The sequence below is a fragment of the Chiloscyllium plagiosum genome, chromosome 30, assembly GCF_004010195.1.
Source record: "Chiloscyllium plagiosum isolate BGI_BamShark_2017 chromosome 30, ASM401019v2, whole genome shotgun sequence".
In the NCBI taxonomy this organism is placed as follows: Eukaryota; Metazoa; Chordata; class Chondrichthyes; order Orectolobiformes; family Hemiscylliidae; genus Chiloscyllium; species Chiloscyllium plagiosum.
In genome coordinates this window covers 32,145,739-32,161,288 of record NC_057739.1, presented here as the reverse complement: position 1 = coordinate 32,161,288, position 15,550 = coordinate 32,145,739, and the positions used below count along the sequence as shown (strand labels likewise).

At 40.8% G+C, this 15,550-nt stretch overlaps 1 protein-coding gene across 2 annotated transcripts in view; it reads left to right on the top strand.

Annotated features, from left to right (window-relative positions):
- The window catches only part of si:dkey-34e4.1 (carboxyl-terminal PDZ ligand of neuronal nitric oxide synthase protein), a 122,273-nt gene that overhangs the window by 75,319 nt on the left and 31,404 nt on the right, over positions 1–15,550 (top strand). For both annotated transcript variants that reach the window (XM_043720256.1, XM_043720255.1), the window contains exons 3-5: positions 9,402–9,494; positions 11,815–11,873; positions 15,091–15,199. In XM_043720256.1, the coding sequence (XP_043576191.1) occupies positions 9,402–9,494; positions 11,815–11,873; positions 15,091–15,199 (261 nt within the window). The remainder of the gene's footprint in view (positions 1–9,401; positions 9,495–11,814; positions 11,874–15,090; positions 15,200–15,550) is intronic.

Sequence of the window (15,550 nt, the reverse complement as noted above, 5' to 3'; positions counted from 1 at the left end):
GCATTGATGGTATATGTCCTAGGTCTTTTGAGTGAAATACAGTTTGTTTTGTTTCTGTAACTGGAAATGAGAACTGAGCAAAGTCGGATTTCAGACCTGAATCTGGACTATGAATTGTTTTCACTGATTTGCATTCAGAATCTTGAGCAATTTTGTACTGCATTGACCCAAGAGTGCGTTTATACATTCCATTATCATTGTGAATGAAGGTACTGAGTCTATGCATGCCCAACATTAGGTAAATGGAGTTATTGTCTTTGGTCCAAATTTACTGCATTTAACAACGTGGAGTCAGCTGATTACAGCCTGCTAGTGAAAAGATACATTCTAATTATTGCTGCAGACCAACTTGAGGTGAACATCAGACAATTAAGTTGGGACTACAGGCATAAGGTTATCTATCTGCAAGCCAGGTGAAACTCAGTCCAAGAGTCAGAGCTCCCCATCACTTGAGCCTGCCCTGCTGGAGCTGGCTATGTGGACTGGCCCATTTGATAGAATGTAGCTTCTTGAAGAGAGGTACAACTGATCTAATTATCCACCATTCGGCTGTAAATGCTTGTGTGCATTCTTTGAGTAATCTGTACAGAATTAAAGTTCAAACCTTTGTGTATAACACCCTGAAAAACGATCTTTCAGCTTGTAGGTTAGAGCTCCAGTGATTGTACACTTCAGCTGTAACATGCTTTTGGTAATCCTACCAAGATTGTGCTTCTAAGGGTGCATACTATGCTGTGACCAAATTAGTTTATTGATGTGGGAATGAGAAAGACAAATTGTAACTGACTACCTTAGAACTAGCTATTCTTGTATTTAGGTAGAAATACGTCTCAAGACAGCTTACTATAGGGATATTAGGAACATTACTATTGGCAACCAGTTTTTAAGGAACTTCTTTACAATGCATGGAATACATGGAACTTACAAGATGGAAACAGACTGCTCTACCCAACTGCTTAGTGTTCATATTTACCCTACATTTATAATTTTTATAATAATTTGTTCTTTGACCTTATTACTCAACCCCTTGTTTTCCTTCATCCACTTATTCAATCCAGTTTGGAACATTGACAAAGTTTCTGAGTTTTTTCCATTTGGTCACTGGACATGTTTGTCAGTGATAAAGTCGGTATTTATTTTTATACTTCCAAAGTAAATATCTTTGGGTTTCCTATAACTAATGTTCACTATAAGCTATGCCTGCCCATATGCTGCCATTCCATGGTTCCACGCATGGCAATTGATAGTGGCATTTATTTCTGCTTCCGGAAGTTAAGCTTAGAGTCCTGTGCAGCTGGAATGAAAATTAGAGGGTAGACTGGTTATGCCATAGTTCTCTGCTCATCATATCCTAAGATGGGGCCATTAGGCCCAGAGGTAGGTACAATGTAGTTGCTCCACAAGACTATAAAGTCAGCATTTATTATCTAATTAGTGGCGATTTACCATTGAGAAGTTTGTGGTGAGCCATGTGGTATTATTGTATAGATCTCATAAAGGCGATGTAACTTTTAAAAAAGTAAAGAACTAAGAATACTGGAAACTAGAAACAAAAACAGAAATTGCTGGTCTGGCAGCATCTGTGAAGAGAAAGCAGAGTTAACATTTCAGGTCCAGTGACCTTTCTTCAATCTAACTTTGAGACAGTTAGTGTTGTGATTGTAACAAGGTCAGTCAGGTGAACCTCAGAGAATATGGGTTTCATGACTGGGGCTGTTAACCTGGTCCAATCAGGAAGTCTTGGCTGACAGGTAAGAACAGGAGTGTCAAAGATCCAGTTCACTCTGAGAGCTGGCTCTGAGGGAGTGGGATCAGTGTGAAAAACTCCCCAATTGTAAATAAAAGGTGACTTGGTGACGGAATACCATATTCTGTGGAGTTACTTCAGTTAGAAGCCAATTTGACATGTGACATTCCACTATAAATATTCTCGCTTCACCTTCAGCATTCTGTCAGTCTCTCAGTGCATTTCAGTCAGTGCAGTGTGTCATCACTGAGTCAGGAACGTGGAATGTTACAGTCAGGATTAAGAATTATAACATCAGACAGCATAGAACTTAGCCTATATATAAGTCTGAGATATTAGAATATCAGAGTCAAAATGTGTGGCATTGGAAAAGATCGGCCGGTCAGGCAGCATCCGAGGAGCAGGAGAGTTGACGTTTCGGGTATAAGCTCTTCATCAAGAACGTTAAGGGGAAACGCAAGAGGGTTGGGAGATAAAAAGGGAGAGGGGTAGGACTGGGGAAGGTAGCTGGGAATGCGATAGGTAGATGAAGGTGGGGGGGGTGATGATGATAGGTCAGAGAGGAGGGTGAAGCAGATAGGTGAGTCTCCTGCTCCTTGGGTGCTGCCTGACTGGCTGTGCTTTTCCAGCACCCCACATTTTAAGACCATAAGACCACAAGACATAGGAGTGGAAGTAAGGCCATTCGGCCCATCGAGTCCACTCCGCCATTCAATCATGGCTGATGGGCATTTCAACTCCACTTACCCGCATTCTCCCCGTAGCCCTTAATTCCTTGTGACATCAAGACTCTGACATTTTGACTCTGATCTCCAGCATCTGCAGTCCTCACTTCATCCCATGTTAGAATATCAGACTAGCAGTGTTGTTTGATCCTCACCCTGTTATAGGAATGATATTATTAAGCTGGAGATGGTTCAGAAAAGACTTACCAGGATGTTGCTGGGAATAGAGGATTTGAATAACAAGGAGAGGCAGAATAGGCTGGGACTTCTTTCACTGGAGCATCAGAGGTTGAGAGGTAACCTCATAAAGGTTAATAAAATCATGAGGGGTATAGATAAGGTAAATGGGAGGTGTCTTTTGCCTAGGGTGGGGGACCTCAAGATGAGGGGGGATATTATTAATGTGAGAAAAGAAATATTTAAAAAAGACATAAGAAGCAACATTTTTACACAGAGTGTGATCAGAGTGTGGAATGAATTTCCAGAGGAAGTGGTCGATGTGAGTACAGTTGCAGCTTTTAAAAGACATTTGGATAAGTACATGAATAAGAAATGATAGGAAGGGTATGGGCCAAGCGCAGGCCTGTAGAACTAGTTTAGGTTGATATTATGGTCGGTTCGGACTAGGTGGAGCAAAGGGTCTGTTTCCATTCTCCATGACTGTGTGACTCTAAAACAATCTAGATTTCAGTTCCACCTCAGGATATGATGACCACTGCGATGTGGCAGCACAGTGGCTCAGTGGTTAGCACTGCTGCCCCACACTGCCAGGGACCTGGATTTGATTCCTGCCTTGGGTGACTGTCTGTGTGGAGTTTGCACATTCTCCACGTGTCTGCGTGGGTTTCCTCCGGGTGTTCCAGTTTCCTCCCACAGTCCAAAGATATGCAGGTCAGGTGAATTGGCCATGCTAAATTGCCCATAGTGTTAGGTGCATTAGTCAGGGGTAAGTATAGGGTACGGGAATGGATCTGGGTAGGTTACTCTTCAGGGGGTCGGTCTGAAATTGTTGGGCTGAAGGTCCTGTTTCCATCCTATAGGGAATCTAATCTAATCAAAATGTGTCAAAACATATCTGAACAGTTTGATGTAAAATAAAGTGTCAGTTGATACTCATTTTGTGAACAAAACGTGAAAGTCGGAAACTGTCATAACAAAATAGGCCATGTTAAAGCATGTTAAGAGCCAACCACATCACCGTGGTGTTGAGTCACATGAAGGTCGGGAAAAAAGATTTCCTTCCCTGAAAGTGAAACATATTGGTTTTAATTACAATCTGAGAGTTAATTGATCTCCATAACTGACAGTAATTCTTTATCTCATATTTATTGAATGAACAAAATGCAAATTCCCACTGCCCTGTTTGGTTTTGAACTCCCAGCTCAGTAATCAAGGTGCTAGCATAACCGCTATGTTACTGTTGTTTAACATTGGAAGTGAAATGAACAGCCTCACAGCTCTCTATGCAAGGAGTGCTTGAGGGTTTTCTGTTCAAAATTTCATAAGCAATCACTCACTGGCTGCGATCAGATCAGAAGTTGACCTGACAGCTGAGGAAATACTGTATTCCGATTAATACAGAAGTGTAATTCTCACAGCTGAGTATTCACACAGATTACAGAGGGCCTCCAGTGGCTGAGATCTGGTACTGTATGCAAGATTACAACATTAGTCAGGCCTCACCTGATCAAAGTGCCCATAGCCAAATTAAAATTGTTTGAGTTTGAGCAAAGTGACAACACTACCATTATTGGTAGAATTAGACACTGTCACCATCAGATCATTCACAACATACTGACGAAGGAGTCAAAGTCTAGACTGTATCTAATACAGCCAACCTAACTGTGAGGAACACTTGCCTGAGAGCCTTCTGAACATACCGACACACTCCTGAGAACCCTCTGCACACACTGACACACTCCCGAGAACCCTCTGCACACACTGACACACTCCCGAGAACCCTCTGCACACACTGACACACTCCCAAGAGCCCTCTGTAAATATTGATACACTCCCGAGAATCCTCTGCAAATACTGACACACTCCCAAGAACCCACTGTAAATACTGACACACTCCCAAGAGCCCTCTGCACACACTGACACACTCCTGTGAACCCTCTGCAAATACGGACACACTCCCAAGAATCCTCTGCAAGTACTGACACACTCCCGAGAAACGTCTGCAAATACTGACATAATACCGATAGCCCTCTGCAAATACTGACACACTCCCAAGAGGCCTTTGCTAGTTGGGTGGCAGTGTTATATAAAGGTGGTTATCACGAATGGTGTCAAATCGAATAATTTTAATGTGGGGAGAGGCAGCCGACAGGGATGTTCTCTCTCGCCGCTGCTGTTTACCTTGGTAAATGAGCTGTTGGCGGATGCTATCCAGAAGGACCTGAAATAGTGGCTTCAAAGGTGGGAATTGGGGAGCTCTCTTTCTGTTTCTGGCTAATCCGGAAAAGTCCAAACTCCCGCTAATACAATAAATTAAATTATTCAGCAGTTTTTCGGGATACAGGTTCAATTTTACAAAGTTGGAAGTCATGCCTGTGGGAGGATTGGTGAAAGTGCCAGAGATGGAGGATGGAATGCAGTTTCCTTTTCAGTGGTTGCAGAAAGGTCTTCTCTACCAGGGAATTTTTATTACCTCTACCTTCAGTCAGCTGTACGAAGCTAACTTTGTGCAATTGTTTGAGAGGATGAAGCAGGACTTGCAGCGGTGGGAGGGGCTAGCAATATTGTGGCTAGGCCGTATGTCCCTGATTAAAATGAATGTTCTTCCTCGGCTATTATATCCTATAAGGATGCTCCTGTTGTTGTTACCCAGCCAGGTGCTGCGGAGGTTTGCAGAATGGCTTGGATCTTTTATTTGGTGCCCTAAGCGCCTCCTAATTAAATTCACCAAGCTGCAACCTCTGCAGGATATTGGGCAGCGGGTGGATCTCCCAGATCTGAAGAGATACCAAATAGGCACCCTACTGTCATATGTGGGTGACTGGATGCATGAGGACTCAAGGTCAATATGGCTTGATGTTGAGGGCTCGCAGACAAGGTGTCCTCTCATCAATTTACTATTTATGGACAAGATGAGATCCATGGCTGAGCATTGTGAAAGTTCAATGATCTTAAATACAGTGAAAGCATGGAGGATAATGCAGCAGGGTGAGGGCAATTTGCTTAAGACATCGCTGTTCACCCCATTAGTGGGAACCCTTGGATTTAGGCTGGGGTCAGTGGGCTCCAGCTTCAAACCATGGAAGGGTAAGGGAATCTCCTGATTGGGAGATTTATTCAAGGGAGAGGTCTTGGTGTCTTTCAACCAATTCTATGTCAGAAATACAGGATTCTTAATAGGGACCTTTTCCTATACTTCCAGGTTAGGGATTATATACAGAAGCAAACCACACTCTTGGCACAGTCTTACAAGTCGGACATAGAGAGAAGAGTGCTCCGATGTGGGGGTGCTCTCTCGGTTAGTACCATATACTGTTTGCAGAGAGGGTGCGCCTTGGGGGATATGGAGAGACTCCATGGGATCTGGAATCAGGAGCAAGGGGAAGAAATTTCATCAGAAACATGGGAGGATATAAGGGAGAGTGTAAAGAAAATCTCAATATGCAATGAAGCACAGGCTGTGCAATTGAAGATCCTTTACAGGGCCCGTATGGCACTAGAGAGGTTAGCAAAGTTTAAGAAAGGATCTTCTCCAGGATGTCTCATATGTAAAATCAGCATAGGCCCCCTTACACATTGCTTTTGGTCCTGCTACAAGATTTGCGGATATTGGGGTGCCATAGTGAATGAGCTGGAGAAGATCCTGGGAATTGAAGTTAAGACGGATCCAGTATCCATTCTTTTGGCACTGCTGAATCTGCCCTCTCTGAGTGAACACGGGAAGAGGTTATTTAACATCCTTACACGTTGTGCGAGGAAGAACATTCTAATGAACTGGATATCAGAAAAACCCCAGGAGCATGTACCCCAAGATTATCTGATGAGTATGATGCACCATGGAACAGAGCAATTTTATAAGACATGGTGGCCCTTTCTAAATGACGCAGACACGGACCTATCGGTGGTACTAAATAGGGCCTTTATATAGCAGTGAGAGCTGTATATAATGGTCTGGCATCTCTGGGGTGGTGGGCCTAGCGAATACGGATATAATAACTGCTGCTCCCGTGGATGGGAGCTTTGGTGGTTGTGCAGCGAGTGGAGTACTGTCATGTAATGTAATTTAATTTAATTGGATTGTAATTCTATTTAATTCTATTTCATTTAGTTTGAGTTTATTTTAACTTGAGTTAAGTAAATATGAGCTGAAAATGTGTTGCTGGAAAAGCGCAGCAGGTCAGGCAGCATCCAAGGAGCAGGAGAATCAATGTTTCGGACATGAGCCCTTCTAGAGGGAGGAAGAGAGCTTCTTCAAGGAAGGCATCCTTGTAAGAGGATGCGCAGTAGGTTAAAATCAATGAGGAGAAAGTGAGGACTGTCGATGCTGGAGATCAGAGCTGAAGATGTGTTGCTGGAAAAGCGCAGCAGGTCAGGCAGCAGCCAAGGAGCAGGAGAATCGATGTTGAGGGAGGAAGAAGGGCTCATGCCCGAAACGTCGATTCTCCTGTTCCTTGAATGCTGCCTGACCTGCTGCACTTTTCCAGCAACACATTTTCAGCTCTGATCTCCAGCATCTGCAGTCCTCACTTTCTCCTTAAGTAAATATGAGATGATTGTAGTAACATTACTGTAACATAATAATGTAGTATTATTTCTACTTTTCTGTCTTTTTGTACTTTTATAACTTTATTTTTCCTTTTGTAAAAGAGTAAAACATTTTCCAATAAATACATATATCAGAAAAGAGACAATAACAGTGATTTAAGTTCAACATTTTGTTAGAGAGCAGGTTACTGTAATTCCTAGTGGTGTGATTAGAAAGCTGTTTGTACTGTTGTGTTTGTGTCAGATAGGGTAAACATGTAAGGCCATTAGCTTTGTTCAGTACAGTTCCGAGACACCGGTGTTGAGTTTAGAAGAGAGTTTGTTACTCTCCTTGTCTAGAAGAAGGATTCAGGGAACTGTTCAGGAAACATTTCATCTCTTTAGAAATGTTTAATTTGGGAAACCTGCAAGTAAGGAGAGTTTGGTTTGAAATCTGTAGGTTATTAGAACTTAGAAAGTGCAGGCTGCCACATTTGTTAATATTTGGAATGGATTCATTAAACAGTCTCTAGACTTCTTCTGGATTTGATTCTCTAATAAATAGTGTTGGCAAACAAAGGGACACTTGTTTTTTTTTGATTAGATGAGACTCCCCACAGTATGGAAACAGACCCCTTTGCCCAACAAGTCTACACCGACCCACTGAAGAGTAACCCACCCAATATTTACCCCTGATTAATGCAGCTAATGCTATGGGCAAATTAGCACGGCCATTTCACCTGACCATCTTTGGATCATGGGAGGAAACCCACACAGACACAGGGAGAATGTGCAACAGAGTCACCTGGGGTGGGACTTGAACCCGGATCCCTGGCACTGTGAGGTAGCAGTACTAACCACTGAGCCACCCATTACAGTGTTTTCTGGAAACATTTTAACTGCCATATGTATACTGAGATTGCTTGGTTTGTTTTTTTATTTCTTCTTTTGCATATTAAACTTCTCTTATGCTGTTGGAGAAAATCTACAAACTATGTGAATATATTTCAGGGACCAACTACAATGTTACTTAAATAAACAAAAAAGTATGATTTACCATGTCTGATTTCATTGTGCAATATGACTTATCCAATTGCACCATCAGCTAGGATCATAACAGCAAATGAACACTAACCCACCAAGTCAGTGATCAGGAGGTGGAAGGTCAGGGATTGTTGTTTGCACCAGGTCGAGGGGTAGTTGGGTGAGAGTGAGTAGTCAGATTGGGTTGGGGTGTAGTCAGATCGGATATGGGGCATTGGAAGGTGTAATTGGGTGGGTGAGGGTGTATTTTGATTGGGGGACTGATTCTGGAGTTTCCCAACTTTTAAACTAAGCATTGTAACTATTCCTGGGTAAGCACACAGATAAGTCATATGTATCTAGCCCTAGACTCTGCCCTGAGCGTGGAGTCAGAGATTTTCATACGAGGTCCATGCAGCAGAGAATCAGCCCAATGGAATTTATATTTCCTGTACCTTTCCTGTATATATCCAGCCCCAAGAACTGACCAGGGTTGTGTTGTGCATCTCCTGATGATCTGGACGTGGGAAGATTTGGACCAGTGACGCATTCTTATGGAAATCCCATGAAAATAACTCCACATTCCTGGGTGAACCCTCTGAAAGTATTGGAACTCCCTATGAGCTCTTACAAACATTGACACACTCTTGGGGTCTCTTTAAAACTTGGTGCATTCCCCCACCCCACCCTTTAAATAGACCCGGGAACAACTCCCAAAATTCTGAAAAGCAGTTGTAGTTACACAGATGAAATCAGGCATGTTGTTTGAGAAAATATTTATTACACAGAAATAACAGATCTAAATATTTTTATGATCTGACAAAGTGACCAAAAGGGGATAAAATTGCTCATTGTCTACCTTCTTCTGAGCACCAACAGTCTACTTCCCAAACTTTTTACAGAAAGAAAACCTAACTTGATTCCCAGTATCAACTGTCTTTGCAAACCATTAAGCCTGTGTATTCAATAACTCAGTGTATATTCCTCTGAATTCAAATGGATGAAAAGGCAAAATTCTTGGGGACAAAGTTTTCTATTACAAATATGCAAAGTTAATTAAAATGTTATTGATACGCTGTCTGCACAATATAATTTGTGTACTGACTACAGTCATTATTACAAGTTGATTGGGACCTTTGAAAGACCTGATCTTTAAAGTATATCTCCACTTTGATGTCACATTGGTACTGTTTCATTCACAGTATGAATTTAAAGCCAAGAACATTAAGAAGAAAAAGGTGAGCATCTTGGTGTCTGTGGATGGAGTGAAGGTCATTCTGAGGAAAAAGCAAAAGGCAAGTTCATCACTGTGTTCTTTCACGTGAGATTTTACTGTTAATTGTTATAGAGAACCTTGATCTGTTTTATTGAGTTGGGTTTTTGTCTTTACCTATAATAGATTATTCTCAGGTGCATTCATTCCATGTCAGGGTTTAATGCTATGACTGTCTGTAACCTAGTATAAACCTTGGGAGTACATCCAGTCCATGTACTTGTAACTATACAAAATGATCTGGGAAAAGAAAATGGATTAGCTTACAATAAATCCAATGGCTTGTTCTGACTGTTACTGCCCTTGTACTATGGCATAAGAAGAACATTTTCAGGGGATCTTTGAGTATCCTTGGACCCATTTTGTACCATGTTTGACTTAGACAGTCAGACAATCAACCTGAGTTAGATCTACTTCATCATCGTGGCCAGGTCTGAATCAGAAACGCTGTACCACGATCTGAGGAAGAGCCACTCGACCTGAAATATTAACTCTGATTTCTCTCCCCAGATGCCGCTAGACCTGCTAGGGCTTTCCAGCAATTTCTGTTTTCGCTTCTGATTTACAGAAACTGCAGGTTTTTTTTGCTACCAAATAGCATGTTGGAGCACCTTCATAACCCAGCACAGCAGTTCCAGAAGCTGACCCATCAATACCTTCACCAGGGCAGCTAGAAATGAGCACTAAAGCCAACGTTGCCAGTAATGCCAACAGCCCCATGAAAAATTAAGAACAAAATTTAGAACATTAAACAATTTTGAAATGCAGAAATGATCTAAGGAAGTGCTTGCTATCAATGTCATTTGTGTTAGTGATTCCAATGGTAAATCACCACAAAAAAATCCTTGAAACCTGCCTCCAAGTTCCAGTTGGTTAACCACCCCATCAGGGAAACACCCTCACTCGACAAGTCCTGTTAACACCTATATTTTTTCATGTTGTTACCAATGCACTTTAGGGAAAATTGCACTGAAACAGAATGCTTCATCGTTGTGCCAATGTGATTCTCGATTTACAGCCTCAAGGTGCTTCTTGAAGTGTTAACGCCATCAGCAGCAGTGCCTCCCCTGGTGTTCAGTCATACCAAATGTTCACTCCTTACATTTGAATGACAAAATCTTGTAATCCTTCTACTGGCAAGATTAAGCGGTTACATAAAAAGTTCATGCAAACAAGGAGTCTTTGAGTTACAATCTCTGAGTATATATCGGTTATTCCCTGAGGTTCAGAATCACAAGTGCCTCCTGAAAATGAACACCATGATCCGTATGGTCAGGAGTCTCCCACTGCCATTGAATTAAATGACAGCTCCATCTACAGTCATTGCCATAAAATAACCTTCTTTTTATGGGATCTGATACACGCGGGATCCCATGTGCACTTCTCCTTTCTTTTAAAATCAGACCGATGGGCGCTAATTGCAATAAGGCCATTTATAAAACAATTAACGCTGCTTATTGAAACATAATGTGAACAAATGTAGTATAATTTATAATCAATTTCATGATGCTTGTCAAAGTATTGCAGATAAACAAGCAAGTTACTTTATTACAAATAATCATGTCAATTCAATTGCTCACTTAGCTAATGTCTGAATATCTCTATATATGGCATGCAATAATGAAAGAATTTCTTCCCACTATATCTGCCTTTTACTCCCTATTTTCACATGCTCGATGTTTATCCCAGTTAGACAAGAAGCCAGAGACTTGACCTCTGACCTTGCAGTATTGATCTCTCAAGCTAAAAATTGAATGTTTCTAAGTGTAGGATTGGCTGCTAATCTCCACTGAGCTCACACAGATGAAATTATTCCAATGTTTGTCAGGAATTTTACTGGATAAGCTGCTGTGGTACACAGGAATTGTCACTTTGGGTTGAGACCTCCTCTGAATCTCACCTGCATTATCAAAACAATTACATTTTCAAACATGACCTTTCGTGAGCTTAGTTTAATCTGAGTATAAGTGCACACAAAATCCTTCCTGTATTTATATATCCCAAATAGTATACATAAAAGTACAGCTTGTTTGAAGTCTGTTCTTGTTTCTTTGTTCTTGGGATATGGGGGTCACTAAAAAGTCCAGTAAATATTGCCCATCCTTAATTGCCCAATTTTAACCAAGGACATTCAAGCCATATTGATTTAAAAATCATGCAATTCAAAATAACAAATAATGCAAGAACTTAAATATGTCAAAAATTGTCTGATGTAAGAAAGTACAATGTGGGGTTGAGTTTCTTGATTCAGATTTGAGGTGAGAACCTTGTGCCTCATAATGGATTGTGTATAATATGTATAATAAAAGGCATTTTAATCAGAAGATGTCTTTTTGTTCTAGAGAAAGGAGTGGACATGGGATGCAAATAAAATGTTAGTGATGCATGACCCTATTTACAGGTACAGAACTGATGTCATGTTATTGATAGTCATCTGTCCCAATGTTTTTATGTTGCATGATTAATAATGCTCCTGTGAAATAGTGTGGAACATTGCCATAAAGGTATAGTACTGATGTAAGACTTTGTTTTTAAATTAATGGGTTTACTAGTTGAAATGCTCGAGACCAACAGTAATTTACATCATCTTCAATTTCATGAGGGGGGACACAGCACTGCAGTGGATCCCAGTCACAATATACATTACACTGTACTGAATTCCAATCACTGCTAGCACATTACACCATGCTAGATTAAAGTCACTGTCACTAGATCCCAGTTTTGTGTACATTGCACCTCACTGGATCCCAGTCATTATGTACATTACACTGCTTTGGATCCCAATCAATGTATGTATATTTCACCACACTGGATCCCAGTCTCTGTATGTATATATTTCACCACACTGGATCCCAGTCTCTCTGTCTATGTTACACCACAATGGATCCCAGTGTCTGTGTCTACGTTACACCACACTGGATCCCTATCTCTGTGTCAACGTTACACCACACTGGTTCCCAGTCTCTGTATGTATATATTTCACCACACTGGATCCCAGTCTTTCTGTCTATGTTACACCACACTGGATCCCAGGGTCTATGTGTCTATGTTAGACCACACTGGATCCCAGTGTCCGTGTCAACATTACGCCACACTGGATCCCTATCTCTGTGTCAACGTTACACCACACTGGATTCCAATCATTGTAAGCAGGTGTGCCGTTGCTAGAATCAAGTTACTGTTTCTATGTTACATCACACTTTATCCCAGTTGTTACATGTGCATTACACCTCATTGGACCTCAGTCACTTTGTACACTACATCACTTTAAATCCCAGTCACTGTGCATTCCATTACACTGGATCTCGGTCACTGTATTCATATTAACGTGTACTAGATCTCATTCACCATGAGCACTTTACACTGTACTGTATCCCAATCACTATGAGCAGATTAAAGTACACTGGATCTCATACTACAGAGTACTAGATGCAATTACTGTGAGCATTTTATGCTGCAGTGGATCCCAGTCACTGTGAGTATATTACAGTGCACTATATCTCCATCACAGGGTGAACACATTCACTACACTGGATCTTAATCATTGTGAGCACCTTCATTGCAATGGATCACAGTCAGTGAGCACATCAAAAGATACTAGATCCCAGTCACTGAGAACACAGGATAGTACATTTCTTAAATGTTCATTTGAAACTTGGTAACCAAATTTAATTGAAACTGTAAATCAATTAAACATATTTGATACATGATAGGTTCTGTTATGTATTTAACAAATTAATTATTTAAGCTATTAAGTGAGAGAAAAACTATTTGCAAACTGTAAAGGGTACAGAGGGTTATGTACGATGTTCAGGGGATGGTGTTGTGCATCAGTGAATCAATAGACCTTTGCTATAATGAAAGATCAAGTGCTGAAGCAGCAATAATGGAAGGGATGTGAGAGGACATTAGAATTCATTTAATGGAGTGCCATTGGTGCCATAATGTCCAAGTTATTGATCATTTCCATATCCTGTTGGTTACCTGGGCTCTCATGTGACATAGCTGGTGATGTGATTTCCACCATTAAAAGTTTTTGTTTCCGATTAAATTGCAGTCAATGCTAAAAATGATAGACCAAGTCCCTGTTATCAAAAATAATGAAAATTAGTTGCCTTTGCTTACAATTGGGAATAGTTTTAACACTGGAAGCATTAAACATTATTAATGTGGCAGTAGCTTCTTATTAAAGCCTTAAGATAATATATTCCTGCTGTAAATAAGTACAGAATTCATCTTATGCAGTGAGAAATCCTGAAACTGAAGTCTGTGGCCGCTGGTTCGCTGTTGGCTGGTGCATAGACTTAAGGGAAGTGGGTGTCTCATTCAGTCATTTATTGGCTCCTTCACCTTTTGTGTTCCTGTTGCTGCCTATCATAAAATGTTAAAGGTGAAGATGAATAAATCACAGCTAAGAATGATTGAGATAATAGAAGTTGTGGTTTCAGGAGAACATAGACAAAAGTAAGTCACTTGTCCCTCGAATCTGCTGTGTCATTCACTAAGATTATAGTTGATCTAATCTTGGTCTCAACACTTTCCTCCCTGCTCCTCCAAAATCTGTCCAATATAGCCTTGAATATTTTCAATGGCTCAGCCTCCACTATTCTCTTGTATGAAGGATTTCAGAGATTCATGACCCTCTGAGAGAAAATTTTGTTTCACTGAAATAAATGACCCCTTATTCTGAAACTACACCCCTGGTTCTATGGTTTCCCTCAAGGGAAAACATTCTCATCATCGGTTAGAGTGGATCTCATTTTAAGGTCTGTTGGAAATCACTTTTACCACTCTTGACTGAACTTAGCTTCTCTCTGCAGAGAATTTCAAGTCAAACATTACATGCAGCCCTAAGGCAGAGGTTTCCAATTTATTAGGAAAGGTTTCGATTGCTGGACCAATTCTGTGAGCCATATAATGCTTTCAACAGAAGCAAAGTGAAAGAAAAATCAATAGCATTTAAATGTGATTCTAAAGAAACAGTTTTAATGGCATTCAGAGTTTCCCTCAAAGTGTTTCGTAACTTGTTTGAATTTAGTTATTTGATAGCTTTGCTTTTCTCTTTACCTGCTTCTCAGGCTTAGAGAAAGGAAGCATGTTCTTACAAGAAATAATGAAACACCGACATTTATCCAGTTTGAGAGTCAACAAGTTAGAGCAGAGTGGTCAGGAGATGTAGAGCCAGATACTGTGAGTGAGGAACTAAACCATTTTTGTACATTGCAATGTGATGGCAGGATTCATCAGGTTCTCTGCCAAGTGTGAACATATTCAAAGTTGCTGCAAAAGTTAAGGTTTATATGACAAATGTTGTATTCAGCAAGTGAATTTTAATGTCAGGTGGAAATAAAGCCTGTAGACGTGAGTGACCTGAACCTTTTTTTGAACCCTAACGTTGACACTTGTATGGCCCTTTTGCATGTTAAACAGCTGGAACCAGAGAATTGAGAAACACCGATGCATTTAATTATAGCTGGGTGCCACATTACAATTTATTGGTGTTAAGTAACATGTGTACACTTGTACTTTTAATTGTCCTTTCAGTACAGTAATGTGTTGTGTCATTACATGCCGTTGTTACTAATTACTAGTGTCTTTTCTTTCCCCTTTGTCTATAGAATATTCTACGTATCACATGATTCCCAGGATTTAAAGATATTCAGCTATATTGCTAGGGATGGCATCAGCAATACTTTTCGATGCAATGTATTTAAATCGAAGAAAAAGGTTTGAACCCTTTCTTGTATGTTGTGTGAGAAGTAGGTGAATGTGTTTCATCTTCAGCATGGAAAATGCATTCATTTTCGTGAACAAAAGTGGCCCAAAAATAAATCCCTTTCTTTGTTGCTGTAGTCAGATTCCAATACGAAAAGTCAGTAAAGGTAAAACAAGCTGGGCTGAAAATGTGTTGCTGGAAAAGCGCAGCAGGTCAGGCAGCATCCAAGGAACAGGAGAATCGACGTTTCAGGCATAAGCCCTTCTTCAGGAATGAGGAAAGTGTGTCCAGCAGGCTAAGATAAAAGGTAGGGAGGAGGGACTTGGGGGAGGGGCGTTGGAAATGCGATAGGTGGAAGGAGG